At 44.2% G+C, this 14,747-nt stretch overlaps 1 protein-coding gene across 1 annotated transcript; it reads left to right on the top strand.

Moving 5' to 3' along the window:
* Positions 1–1,384: 1,384 nt before the first annotated feature.
* Positions 1,385–14,194, top strand: LOC117347020. The gene is made up of 6 exons (XM_033917303.1): positions 1,385–1,510; positions 3,155–3,844; positions 8,280–8,420; positions 9,360–9,421; positions 10,567–10,827; positions 12,585–14,194. The coding sequence occupies exons 2-6, from the start codon at positions 3,166–3,168 to the stop codon at positions 12,627–12,629; spliced, it is 1,188 nt and encodes a 395-aa protein (XP_033773194.1). The 5' UTR covers positions 1,385–1,510; positions 3,155–3,165; the 3' UTR covers positions 12,630–14,194.
* The last annotated feature ends 553 nt before the right edge of the window (positions 14,195–14,747 follow it).

Below are 14,747 nucleotides of genomic sequence, written 5' to 3'. Positions count from 1 at the left end.
TATTTTGTTTTATAAATTTAGAACGTAATATCATGTAAACCGTTTAGGATTTAGACGGCATAGAAAATTTTAAAATAAATAAATAAATTTTGCGATCAAGCACAGATTCATGGGGAAAACTTCAATTAGTAAATTTCTCCAACTTTAGGTTTTTCTGGATAGCCCTACTGTCCGGTTCATGTCTGCATGGGAGGAGGAGGGGGGGGGGGGATTAGGGCAGGATTAATTCTTTGGCAGGCCCTAGGCCAGGGCTGCCCGAGTCCAGTCCTCGAGATCTACCGGCAGGCCAGGTATTCAGGATATCCTCAATGAATATGCATGAGAGAGATTTGCCTGCACTGCCTTCTTGGTATGCAAATCTCTCTCTCATGCATGTTCATTGTGGGTATCCTGAAAAGCTGGCCTGCCAGTAGATCTCGAGGACCGGACTTGGGCAGCCCTGCCCTAGGCAAACAAGCCCATTGGGCCCCTTATCATAATATAAATGCATTTCAAAAAGTTTCAGAATGGGGTCCCCTTGGATGTCTGCCTGAAGAAAAACCAGCAAAAGGATAGCATAGCAGGGAAGAACTGCTTGCTGATTCCCCTGCTGCCTGGAGAATGATGTCAGAAGAGTACACACTGCTCTGGCCTCCCCCCCACCCAATCAACCATTCTTTTTGCTTGCAACTTTCTTACCAGGACCTTGGCAGAAAATGAGAAGGCCCCTTCTAAATGTTTAGGGGTTCATAGACAAAACCCGCTGAAGACAAAGGTGCGTGCCGACAACTGAGCGCAAGATGGAAGCGCGCGCCGAAGAAAAAGAGTGTTTTTAGGGCTCCGACGGGGGGTTTTGTTGGGGAAACCCCCCCCACTTTACTTAATACAGATCGCGGTGGTGGTGTGGGGGGTTTGGGGGGTTGTAACCGCCCTCATTATACTGGAAATTTAACTGTTTCCCTGTTTTTTAAGGAAAAAAGTGAAGTTTTTAGTAAAATGTGGGGGGTTACAACCCCCCAAGCCCCCCACAACGCCCCCACAACGCGGCGCGATCTGTCTAAAGTAAAGTGGGGGGGGAGTACTCCCCACACCCCCCGTCGGAGCCCTTTAAAACAGTCATTTTCTTCGGCGCGCGCCTCCGCGTGGCGCTCAGTTGTCTGCGCGTGCCTTTGTACCGGCGCGCATTTGACCTGACACCATGTTTGGGCCCTAGGCACAGGCCTAGTTTGCCTATGCATTAATCTTGCCCTGGGGGGGGAGGGGAATAATAGGCAGCACTTATCTGTCCCATGGTCAGATGCATGCCTAGAGGCACTTACAAACTCTTGCACTCGGTCTAACAAAGCCTTTTGGTCTCTCTCTTCTGTTTGCACTGCTAACTCCTGCCTTTATTGTTGAAAGAGAGCAGAGGCGTGTCCCGCTGACTGCACGTATAAATACAGTTGACCTAATAACGAGCCCCAGTCGCCAGGAACTTCTCCAATGCTGCACTGATCGTAGATCTTCCGAGGAGCCGAAGAAGAGCTGAAAGGTAACGTTTATTTCTAAGATTCTGCCGCACTAGAGATGACTGAAATCATTCTGAGTGGCGTCTCTCGTTTAACCATTACAGTATCTGATTTTAATTGAGACACAGATGTACGTACCGACATGCCCGAGAAATTTGAATACAAGCTGGGGTGAGATTAAGGGCTCCTTTTACTAAGTCGCGTTAGGGCTTTAGCTCACGGAATAGCGCGTGCTACATTGCCAGCGTTGAGCTGGCGTTAGTTCTAGACGCGTAGCGCGCGGTAAATTCCCCGCTGGCGCTAAAAACGCTAGCGCACCTTAGTAAAATGAGCCCTACATACGGAGCACTTTTAGCCCCCGGGAAGTGGGGCAAAACATTCGAGTGCCCACATTGCAGTGTGTCCAAAACGTTCCAGGATTAAACTCGCGTTCCGCTTTTAAAGTAGGAAAACTGAAACTTTTATGTTTTTCCTCATTATATGCTGAGATATTTCTGTGGTGCTAGGGTGCATTGAATCTCATAAGCTAGGAGCAATTGATTTGTAAACTACTTCAATCATTTTTATTAGGTGCCGTAGAGAATGACACGGTGACAGAATTCATCACCGTTCCCGTGCCCGCGGATAACCGCGGGAAATAATCCCATGTCATTTTCTAGTGTCTATTTCATCCTCGGTCCTTCTAAACCAGCATTCTTCAAAGCAAAGCTTGCGGGTCTGTGGTTGTGGCCCTTCATACTCTGATTCTTATGTGAGCCAAGGATAATGAAGCCATTGTGACATCACTGATGTGATTGGCTCTTAGGCACTGGTGGAATGAGGCATTATGACATCACAATCTCTGCTCTGGATACCAGAGACTGTCATTCTGTAGTGTCTGTTTCAACCTCAGTCCTTCTACACCAGCATTCTTCAAAGCAAAGCTTGAGGGTCAGTGGTTGTGGCTAATCAAACTCTGATTCTTCCCTCTCTCTTTAAAGAATGACATGAAGATGGTTTCCCGCGGTTATCTGCGGGGACGGGAACGGTGATGAATTTTGTCACCGTGTCATTCTCTACTTTCAATCACGTCAAAGAATGATGCCTGTCTGAGCGGTTGCATTCTTACGCACACAGGCGCTCATGACCTTGACAGACCGTTGTGTACACAATGCATATGTCATCTATTCTAGTGTATATTTATGATGGGAATTTTTTAAAAATAAAATAAAATTCTGGAATCTTTCGTGGCACACAGTTTGAGAGACACTATCACAAAAAGCTCATGCATTTCATTGTTAAACTTTTAAAATGATATTATTAACAATGGTGAGATGGCCTCTTGGCGCGCCATGGATCAGTGTCTTGGTGACTTGGGTCTGGCCCTTCCTTTGGGTCTTCTCTATTCTAGACTTCATGTGCTTTGCATTTATGACAGAATGGCTGGCCAAACCCCCTGTGTCCAATGACTTCCTTAATTCTGAACAGAGCTGCCACCTGACATAGGTTAAAACTCTGCTCTTTTCCTAATGTGCCTGTGGGCTCATAGGAGGAGCTTGGAGTGTGCAGATGTGACGAAAGCAAAATCCAAAAACGAATCAGGTGACATATTTAATACAGACATTAAGATTTCTTCAACAGCTAGGCAGACGGGCAGTTATTGACTTTGTGTGGCTCTCTCCTTGCAGGTGAAACAGCAATGGGTGACCGAAGCAATTCTGTGAAAACAGAAGCCAATGCAGGGAGCAAATTCCTATCCCTGGACCGACAGGAGGCAAAGAAGGTTTTGGAAATATATGTCAGGCGCAGTCTGAGTAATTATGAAAGCAAAACCAGAAGACAGGAGAGGACAGGCAAAAGAGTTAAAAATCTGCAGAGATCAGAAAGTGACTATGTGCAATATACAGGAAGAAAAACTGCCGAAAAGATTGTAAGAGGTGAAAGAGAAAGGGAGAGCCCGGTGGAGCAGAAAAATGTGGTGAAAGCTCCAGCTTCTGGGAAACAGGAGGATAAGGAACATGGTTCCACAGAGGTAGACAAGAGTCTCCTAAACATGAAAAAAGTGAAAAAACAGACATCCTGGATAAAGACTATTTTCAGCTTTTTCTCCAAGAGGAAAGAGGAGGGGAGTAAGGAGGTTAAAAAGGCTGAGAGAGATCACACAGCCAGCTATGTGGAGCAGGAAAGAACTTATATGTCCCTGGGCCCGGGCAAAAATCTCAAAAAGAGAGCCAGTCTCAGGAGAGTTATCTCTATTAAGCCAAATACCTCGGAGGAGGAGAAGGGAAGCAGCTCAGAAACAGCCAGCAAAAATGTGGGCAAACCCAAGAGGCCAAATTTTCTTCCACTGCAACAGGTCTACAAGCCAGCCAGAAATGGTAAGTCGCTGGGATGGAGGGGTGAGGGTGAGAATGACTTATTCAATGCCAGGGAGATACCAGAGTTAACATGGCTTACGGCTTCTTGTGTACAATGGTGTGGTCGCTGTCATCGTCCACTTTGAAAGGTAATATGAAACACGGTGATACCTTTTTCAGTCCAATAAAAGAGGTATCGCCATATTCCATTTAGATTTTGTTTTATTTCTGTCTATATATGCTTCTTTTATGAAAGATTGAGTCACTATTGGGCTCCTTTTACTAAGGTGTGCTAGCGTTTCTAGCTAGAACTAATGCCAGCTCAATCCTGGCAATGTAGCGCACCAGGAAATTCTTTTTCACTGAAAGGGTGGTTGATCGCTGGAATAGTCTTCCACTGCAGGTGATTGAGGCCAGCAGCGTGCCTGATTTTAAGGCCAAAGGGATCAACACGTGGGATCTATTCACTAGGCAAAGGTAGGGGAGGGTCATTAGGGTGGGCAGACTAGATGGGCCGTGGCCCTTATCTGCCGTCTATTTCTATGTTTCTATGTTATTCCACGCATTCATGCCCTAATGCAGCTTCGTAAAAGGAGCCCTTTATGAAAGGAATTTTTTTTTTTGATATATGATCTCTCATTAGTAACCCCAGATGCAGCCCAGTTTGGGTAAAACTTGGTCAGGTGGGGGTATTTCGTATGTGAGATCTTTTAAATCCCTTGAATAAATGGACACCTCAACTTTATCTCTTTACGTATGATCTGCTGCTTTCTCTGCGCCTTGTGCAGATGCGGGGGGGGAGGGGGGGCCTCTCTGGATTTCCGTCGTGATCTTCAGAGGATGAAAGAGAGAGAAAATGAATGCACAGTGGGCGCCCACTAGAAACAGGCTTTCTGTACATGACAGGAGGTGTGTTTATAAGTGGAGAAACATTAAAATCCGAAAACAAAGAAAACCGGTGGAAACGATGCTCTTGATAAAAAAAATTTTTAATAACAAATATTCATCACAGATAAAAGCAATGCAGGCAATACAAAATCAATCCAAATAGTACGCAGCAAAGACTGGTGGTGCGGGCCCGACACGGTACGTGTTTCGGTTGGAAAACCTTCCTCTGGGGTCCGATGGAAATACACCACAAAAATTAAGTTTGCGTGGAGTCATCCAAATGTGTGTGGACAACAATGTGGAACGCTGGATACAGTATAAGGAGCCCTAGATATGGTATTAGAACAGACTGTGCTACTGTCCTGGGTCAGGACTGGTCTTTATTGAACCTCAATTGTTTAAGATGGAGTCCAGTGCTTTGGAGGAATTGCCTTCGGCAGTTCTAGTGCTGTGCTAGGTTGAGAGTTATGGTCTCCGAACCATATGTAGTATTCCCATCGTCGACCTGTTTAGTTTGAGGAAGTTTCTCATCGTCCATTCACTTAGGTCGTCGATAGAATCCGATCGAATCGATGAATAGAATCCAAGGGATAGTTTGTAACTGTAATATTGGTATTTATTTGCATTTGTAGACGCAATCTTGGTACTTAAATGTTAGAAGCCACTTTCTACAATTCCAAGTTTCAAGTTTATTAATATTAATAAAGATATAAAAAAAAAAGATAAAAAAAAAAGATAAAAAAGTTATATCTAAAAAAGGGAGAATATAAAAAAATCTAAATGAAAATAGGGGTGGATGGGGTGTATCGTAAGCTACAAATGTCTCAACATTAAATTTTGTGGTGTATTTCCATCGGACCAAAACACAGGTCGGGTCTTCACCACCGCCCTTTGCTGTGTATCATTTGGATTGATTTTATATCGCCTACGTTACTTTTATCTGTGAAGAATATTTGTTATTACAGTTCTTTTTATCGGGAGCTTTGTTTCCACAGTTTTTCTTTGTTTTGGGATTTTCCTTGTTCCCTGTGGGAGATTTTGGCGTTTTCGTTGTTGCAAAACATTAAAATCTGTGCATTAATTGTGAAAGCCCTGCTTTAGATAAAAATAGGTCCTATGGGATTTTGTTTAAACTGAAATTAAATTAGCTGCAAATATGTATGTTTTAAGTTTGAGTGTGAGTGTCACGAGGCCTTTGTGATGTGAAACCACATAAACCACTTGCTTAATCTACTGGCCCAGTTTGGTGGCTTTGCTCTATTACAACACTGTATTCCCATTTCAGACTGGTTTGTGCTACTGTAGAACTCAAGAGCGCAATACAATGTTTCTTAGAAGTTTATTTAATGATTATGCAGTGGGAAAAAAAAAACCATTTCAAGGCCACTGTAGCCTTCCCTATCCCTTGCTCCTACACACTAGGGCGGAGATGAGCCGATGTGTAGGTCAGAACACCGCTGCAGCCCATGAAATGTTACCATGCGATACATTGTACACCGTGTCCGGTACAAACAAGACCCTCAACATTTTCACACATAACCCCAAAACATCCCACGGCGGCGGAAATTTCTGCCCGAAACTTGAAACATTTCTGGGTGTTTTATTTTGTAACAGTTGGGAGCTCCAGCGAGAACAATAGATGAAACCCTAGAATTCACTGAGTCGACAGCTTGGTGGCTTTGAACACTGCGATGTGTCAGGGTCGAAGAAGGACACTTAGAACTCAAATTGTGAATTAACTAAGAAACCCCCCCCCCCCCACCTCCCATGAAACTAATGTATTTTCAAAGGTCATAGGAAAAGTTTAAACAGTTACAAAGTATTTTGAAACTATCCTACCTCCTTCACTAACGCGTAGCGTGGGTTTTAGCGCCGGCGGCGGTAACTTCTCCGATGCTTATATGAGTAAAGGAGGGCGTATATAAGGGGTCCCATTTTTTTCCCCAGACACTGTACTGTCCCCCTCTTTGACAAAGGTGCGCTAAGCTTTTCAGCGAGCGCTATACACGTGCTACACGCTAATGCTTGCTATTCTATGGACACATTGGCGGTTAGCGCACATGCTGATTTAGCACACCAAATCTGCGCTAAAACGCTTAGTGCGCCTTTGTAATAGAGGGCCTGTGTAGGATATCACAGCCATGATTTTTTTTTTCAATTAATTCACCTGGTTTAAAAAAAAAAAACCCACACGGTGGTGCCTGTACTGTTTGCTAGTAAACACACAAGGATCCTTTTACTAAACTGCAGCAAACAATAATGCATGCTGACTTCAGGTTAAAAAGTCACTTTTGCAGTCACTTGTGCCACCCACACACTAAAATATCATTTTATTTTTGGTGTGGGGGTCATTTTTGGAGGGGGCGGAGAGAAGTTGATCAAGACAGCAGTAGCATAAGACTGCCAACTGGACCCAGATTTACAAGACAGGGTTGATCCAGACCTGGGTTTACCCTGTTGCATGCAGGGACTTGTAGTTCTGATTTCTCCATTGCCTTCTCTATGAAAAAGAAAGCAAGGTTACAAATCCCAGCATGCACTGGGAGTAAACCCAGGAATGGATCAACCCTGTCCTGAGAACCTGGGCCCAGTTGGCAGGCTTATGCTACCGTTGTCTGTAAATGAAATGGTCTGAGAGGTGGTAGTATTGTTCGGGAGGGAGCATGGGGCCATTTTTCTTTCTTATTAAGCTGACGGCTCTGCACACGATAGATTTTTGTGTTTCTTGTCTGGACTTGTAGAGTCTGGCAGCAGAATTGTGACCATTTAATAATGTTGTGGGATCTTCCTGTTGGCCTGTGGTCCAGCTTGCCCTGAGTTTCCCTAGGTTGAGAAGAAAGTGCTCCGAAGTTCAAAGCAAGAAGTTCAAAGCACATGGTTCTGAGGCTGAATGGCTTGCTCTGGAATGAGTGTTTGTGGCACGCCTGACTGAGTCATCCTTTCAGAAAGTTGCCGAGTGACCCAGTTTTTGGGCAACTTTTTAGGTCACTGCTGAGACTTGCAAACCTTACTCTTCCTGTAATTGTGGCACGTGTCCCCCCTCCCTCCCTTTGGAATCAACATTACAGGTATGAAAATGCATCTGGGCATGGAAGGACACCTTAAAAGCCAGGACTGGGCTAAAGTCTTCCTCCAGGAACTGGGTCACTTGCAGCTCTGCCTTCTCTCTGTATAGCTTTTTCTTACCCTCATACGATATCGGCAGACTACGGCTTATTTATAGATGCAGATAAATCACTCACATGTATAGTGAATCCTTGCACCATAAAAGCCAAGTGAATGTCTGGGAGCAATGTTTCCCCTCAAGGTCAAATGATGGTTTCCAGCCCTGTCCATAGTGGACTACTTTTGGGAATGCAAATAGTTTATGTTTGTACAGTGGGAGGAGTAAGCTGGGATATAAATGTGTTTTTAGAAAACTGTACTCCAGAATTTTCTTTTTATGGTGTCAGAGAAATGAATAAAAAAAAAAGGTGACACGAATAAATGGTGGCTCTGAAGACACTGCTTCTTTGATGTCATTCTTTTATGACAGCGTGTGAAGACCTCGGCTCTTCCTCTTTTCCAGGCAAGCAGAACTCTGACATTTACTGCAGTAAAGTATCTAAGGAGATAGAGCTTATCGTTCAGGAGAACGAGGCCCTGCAGGATGGAAGCCGAAAACAAAGCACGGACGGGGACCTTCCTGATGATGGAGATCAAAAAACTGGTTAGTCCAGTCTGTGTAGAAATACAGTTAATTAATTAAACCACACCCTGTGCCCAGATATGAGGATATTTCTTTTTGCCATGTACATGTGAGCGAGTAAAACGTGTTCTCTCCTATCCTGGACTCTGAATCCACTCGTGAAAGGGGTTTTCCGTGCATCCAAAATACAAATTATATTTTTCACTTGATTTAAAGCTTCTTCCCTCTCTAAATTTACCTGTTTCTTTTTTTTTTTCTCTTCAAAGTATTGAGTCCTGATCCATTCTATCTGACTGTTTTAAAGTTCTTTCTTGTACCACAGGTCTTGAGGGCATGCAGGTATCTTACATAGTAACATAGGGGTCCTTTTACTAAGGTGCACTAGCCAGACATCCGGTAACCCTAGCCCAGCCCATCTAGTCTGCCCAGTAAGGTGGCTGAGACTATACTTTCCACTCTGTGCAGGTTACCCTCCTTTATTTTCAGGGTTTAACCTACTGCTCCTTGCAGATTACTCCCTTCTCTGTCTTTATTTTTAGAGTTGTACCTGTTACTTTATGTAGGTTACTGTCCTATTTTCTTTCTTTCTTTCGTGGAATTTGGTATACCGCCAGAGCGCTTTATCTGGACGTTTAGTTTATTAGTCCGATATGTTGATTGTTCTAAATCCCTCCTTGGTAGTTCAGTCTGAAAGGCAGTCAAGCAAAACTAATAAAGCTAAACTTTGCAACACATTGAACACAAATGCAGTGAGTCCAAGGTCCCCAGGGACAGTGGAAAGATTTGAACTCAGCTCTTCTGGCTCCCCATCACTAAATGATTCTTGCCATTGTGGCTTACTAGGGCATGTTTTATTTACATTACATTACATTAGGGATTTCTATTCCGCCTGTGCCTTGCGATTTCATTGCCTAAGAGAGCAAAATACTAAAATGTATGGGTTTTCTCTTTTTTTTCTAGAAGCCTTGATAAGGAGAATAGCGACTCTGCTCCAGCGTAAAGGGGACCAGTGGAATCAAAAGGTGAGTGGGATGCACAGAATCCTGGCTCCATTGAAGTTCTGCTTAGAACAACATTGGTTCTGATCTATGCACTTTTTATGTCTCCTAATCTAAGAAAAGTATCCAGGGAAAAAAAAAAATTCTAGTGAATTTAGGGCCTAATAAATCGGCACTAAAAATAGGGTTGCCAGATTTTCCAGTTGGAAAATCCGGACCCCCCCCCCCCTAGACCTACCCCCAGGCCCTCCAGTTCTGCCCATCTCCACCCAGTAAAGCCTTAATCCCGCTCCCAGTCCCGCTCTGGCCCCACCCCCGCTGCCTGCTCTTGTCGGGCAGGGAGGAAGTCTGCGGATGAACAGATGCCGCACACATGCGTGCATGCGCATGATGTCAGCACGTGGCGTGCACGAATGGCATGCGATGTCATCATGAGGTATCCGCGAATGCACGGACTTCCTCCCTGCCCGACGCGATTTGAGGAGGCATTAGAAAAGCCGTCCGGACCCCCCGGACATGTCCTGAAAAGGAGGACGTATCCGGACAACTGGTTACCGTAACTAAAAAGGCGCTTAAAAAGGACAGTGCTTAGCCCAGTTCTATAAAATGCCTCTGAAGTTAGGTGCAGTTTATAGAATCACATGTGTGGCAGTGAAAACCAGGCTTAAATACCTGAACCTAAGTTGTGTGGAGATTGAGCATCTTGTATAACAATGTGCCTAAATTTTAGTAATGCCCATGACCCATCCATGCTCCTCCCCTGGCCACACCCCCCTTTGAGATCCACACACTAGAATTTATGCATACCACTTCATAGAATCTGCTTAGAAAGCTGTGCTTAGAAAGTGTGTAAAGTCCAACTGGTGCCAGGTATCACTTGCCATTTGCTAATTATTAGTGCTGATTGGCTCGTTAAACAATTAAGTTGCATGCGCAAACCAGCAATGCGCACAGATTTGTGCACACAACTTTGGTCGCGCTGCACGGATTCACGTCCTGCGTATTCAGAGCTCAGATTCAAGAGCACCAACTGCTAAGAATTCTAATGGTTGCTTTGTGGTGAGATAGTTGACTTTGAAACCTTAGGATTTGAAATGTGTTGTGCGACAAGGCTTCTAGATATACAATATTAAATACTACTTCCCCCGTTTTCTCATGAAATGAAACAGATCAGGGATGATCCCAAGCTTAACAGTTTCTTCCAAGACATGTCCTACTCAACTTTCAAGCAGTTGGCAGACGCCTACTTGGACAAGGAAGTGAAGAGCACGGTTGGCGAGAGAACGCCCGAGGAGATGAAATTCGCCTTCTCAGTGCACTTGACGGCCAAGGTGGCAGGCATCTGCAACTATCCGGTCAGCAGAGTCATGGGATTTGGGACCCAGTACCTCCAGGATACATTCGCCCAGTTCTACTGCAAGAAGGGCTGGGTAAGTTTGCTGAGTGTAAGGTCTACGCCTCAGGACCCCTGAGGGTACTTGCCTTGCCAGGTACATGAAAGTGCTCAGGGGTAATGGTGAAGCATTTGTCTGCCGTTTCCTTCTCTGCTTTCCATTTTCCCACCAAATATATTCGGTTCAAAATGATAATTTCTGTAGATCTCTATTAGGGTCCATGGAGGAACTCTGCCCCGTTCATTTGTATCTGATATCCTAAGCAATACTTCAACCACCCCCCAAGATGGCTTAAGACCTAACCTCCCCTCCATGTCCAACATCTCCCCTTTTCTTCCCTCTCAAGTGTCCAGTATTTATTTATTTCAACATTTATATTCCGCTCCATAATCAGCTTCTAGGCGGAGTACAATATTTCTTTCCTTGCTCTCGACTGAGCTGACTTAGGGCTCCTTTTACTAAGGTGCGAAAGGGCTTTAACTTGCAGAATAGCGCGTGCTACATTGCTGCGTGCAGCATTGAGCTGGCGTTAGTTCTAGAAGCGTAGCGCGTGGTAAGTTCCTGCGTGCGCTAAAAACGCTAGCGCACCTTAGTAAAAGGAGCCCTTAGTGCATCGCAGTGACCGTCTTTTGAACGCGGTACGCACTCGTGGCCTGCCAGGCTCTGCCCCTCCCAACACAAACTGCCTGGCAGAGGGAATGGGTCACCAAGGGCTAGATTCTCGAAAATTCATGTTAAAAACCGACGGGCCGCTGTCGCAGCCGTTGTAGTAGCGATTTTAAAGAGAACGAGTCATTCTCCCCAAAAATGCTCCTGCAAATGAGGTTGGTGGAGAGTAGCGAAGATGTGCTAAATTTGCACGTGGCCATCGCTGATGAGTTCCAATAGACTAAGGGCTCCTTTTACTAAACCGTGATAGCGTTTTTAGCGCGCAGAATAGTAGCGCGTGCTAGAACCGCTATTGCAGCTCAGTAAAAGGAGCCCTAGATATGGTATTAGAACAGACTGTGCTACTGTCCTGGGTCAGGACTGGTCTTTATTGAACCTCAATTGTTTAAGATGGAGTCCGGTGCTTTGGAGGAATTGCTTTCGGCAGTTCTAGTGCTGTGCTAGGTTGAGAGTTATGGTCTCCGAACCATACGTAGTATTCCCGTCGTCGACCTGTTTAGTTTGAGGAAGTTTCTCATCGTCCATTCACATAGGTCGTCGATAGAATCCGATCGAATCGATGAATAGAATCCAAGGGATAGTTTGTAACTGTAATATTGGTATTTATTTGCATTTGTAGACGCAATCTTGGTACTTAAATGTTAGAAGCCACTTTCTACAATTCCAAGTTTCAAGTTTATTAATATTAATAAAGATATAAAAAATAAAAGTTAAAAAAAAAAAAATGATAAAGTTATATCTAAAAAAGGGAGAATATAAAAAAATCTAAATGAAAATAGGGGTGGATGAGGTCATGACAAAGATTCTGGAAATGACTTTAAAGATATTAGCATATTTATATATTTATTAAAGAGCACAGAAACAGTATGAAAAATTAGAATTAGAAACAGTGTGAAGAATATAAAAAAGAAAAAAAGAGAATAGAATAGAGGGCACATTTGGGTGATCCAGTGACGAGCGCTGCCACATTATACTGCAGGAACCAACAAGCGGACAAATGGCTTTTAAAAGTATCATAAGCTGCTTCATAAAGCATGATATAAATTTAAACAAGAATTTGAAAAATCTTTGAGTGGATTGATATTATAGAGTGCCTAATAGGATTGTGATTCTTATTTTAACAGGACAGTGACACAGGTACACTGGAAGGAAGCTCGAGTCCAGACTAAAACGCATCTCTGGAGTCATCTGCTGACATTTCTGGGTGCAGCAAAGGTTGATGGAGGCCCCACTTTTTCAACGCAAGGACATGAGCCTGGGAGGAGAGAGCAGGACTGCGGCTGACCCCCCCCTCCCTCCTCTGCCTCTCAGACACTAAGAACCGAACCGGAGAAATCAGTTCAATCGGCTGAAACGTCTGGGGTCCTCTTTTTAGACGACCGTCCAGGTGCCTGGAGGGATTTCCAAAACCCGACAGTTTGGCTGGGTTATGGAAGTCCCTGAGCTCGGGGGCCCCGTCTGGAATCCCTCTGTGCAGGGCGTCGATGTCCTCGCATGCGCAGAGGCCCTCTAGACCTCGGGAAAGGACGCAGGAGTTTTGTGTGTGGGCGTGGCTGGGGGTGGAAAGGGGCGGAGCCAGGTGTTCTCTTTTTTTTTTTTTTTTTTAAAGAGGAAATCTGGCAGCCCTACTCCAGATGTGTTTACAGGTCTGTTAGAGACAGAATATCAGCAGAAGCCCTCGGCAAATCATTTGATGTAAAAAAAAAAATGTTGAATGTGATAGGTCGTTTGTTTACCGTGGAGTTAGGCTTCCGTAACCGGAACTCTAGTAAAGGGACACTACTTTTCTTAAGATATTTCTAATGTTTACACCACAGTATAGATAATAATAACCAGAGAAAGCCACAGTAAGACTAGCACCTTATTGCCAACCTTTGTGAAGATTAAGGGGCCTAGTTATCAAAGGGGCTAATATTAAGATGCTATTTTACCACCAACTCGTACTAATTTAGCAAAGGGTCCTATTTTATGCAATGAGATCTAGTTAATAATAGATGAGATTAACAGTAAAATAACCTGCCTTAACAGTGGCCCCTTAATTAAAGCTGTATGTAATAAAAAATGAGGGGAATCAAGGCATTGTGACATCACTGATGAGGTTGGCTCTTAGGCATTGGTGGAATGCGTCATTATGACATCACAATATCAGCTCTGCTTACCAGAGACTGATACTCTTTACACTAAATGGGGAAATGATCAATTTACCACTAACTCCTGTTACTAATAACTGGGGTTAACATTAAAATAAACATGTTTTAACAATACCACTTGTTGATAGCTTTACCCTTAAGTGGTACAGGTGAATCTTGAACGTGTATCCTGTAACCTTCTCCTTTACCTGGGGCCAATGCTCTAACCATAAGGCTTTGATAATCTGATTTTAATTTTGTTTGCACTCTGTGAATTTTAACGTGGATATGCTGCCCCTATTCCTGAGGGCAGCTACATGACACTTGACTGTGAATTCCAGCAATGGCACAAGAGGGATTGGGCGCAGGATCGCCCTCCAAAATTAGCGCATTGTGCCAGGAAAGTGTGGCAGTGGCAGGATGGACCTACAGGACATTTCCTTCTGGGATTCACCCGTTCTGAGCGAGGGTTTAGGCAGCGCTTGGAATCTGCCCTGTGCGTCGGAGCGATTCCTGCCTTGAATGGACTGAACCCCAGGAATTTTCTTTACAAATGCCTGTATGTACCCAAGGGCGATAATAAAAAGCTCTATTTTTGTACCATAGTGCATTGTGGTTTTTCAGACAACATCATATACGCATACACTGTAAGAGAACAGAAAAGACTAATTTGTATGGCCGGATCGGAAATGGGCGATCGAGGGGAAAAACACGGTAATAGCGATTGTTGCTAAAGTTGTGAAAACAGGTTTAGCGACGATTGCTGACTTTAGTGCATCCCCACATACAATAAATCCTGACACGGCGTCCAAGATGGTATCTTTAGTCAAGATAATGAAGGGAATAGACTTAGTAGATGACGACAGACTGTTCACCCTCTCCAAGGTGGGAAGAACGAGAGGGCGCTCTCTAAAGTTAAAAGGGGATAGATTCCGTACAAACGTAAGGAAGTTCTTCTTCAGCCAGAGAGTGGTGGAGAGCTGGAATGCTCTTTCGGAGGCTGTTATAGGGGGAAACACCCTCCAGGGATTCAAGACAAAGTAGATAAAGACAGGTTGTTCACCCTCTCCAAGGTAGGGAGAACAAGAGGGCACTCTCTAAAGTTGAAAGTGAATAGATTCCGTACAAACGTAAGGAAGTTCTTCTTCACCCAGAGAG

This window comes from Geotrypetes seraphini, chromosome 13, assembly GCF_902459505.1.
Source record: "Geotrypetes seraphini chromosome 13, aGeoSer1.1, whole genome shotgun sequence".
In the NCBI taxonomy this organism is placed as follows: Eukaryota; Metazoa; Chordata; class Amphibia; order Gymnophiona; family Dermophiidae; genus Geotrypetes; species Geotrypetes seraphini.
This window is presented reverse-complemented; position numbering and strand designations above follow the sequence as displayed.

What these genes read in the sequence shown, in the direction of transcription:
- LOC117347020 (XM_033917303.1), top strand. Translation starts at nt 3,166, where the DNA reads ATGGGTGACCGAAGCAATTCTGTGAAAACAGAAGCCAATGCAGGGAGC. An exon ending in CTACAAGCCAGCCAGAAATG is followed by an intron (nt 3,845 to 8,279) that starts GTAAGTCGCTGG and finishes CCTCTTTTCCAG; the next exon opens with GCAAGCAGAACTCTGACATT. An exon ending in GGGACCAGTGGAATCAAAAG is followed by an intron (nt 9,422 to 10,566) that starts GTGAGTGGGATG and finishes GAAATGAAACAG; the next exon opens with ATCAGGGATGATCCCAAGCT.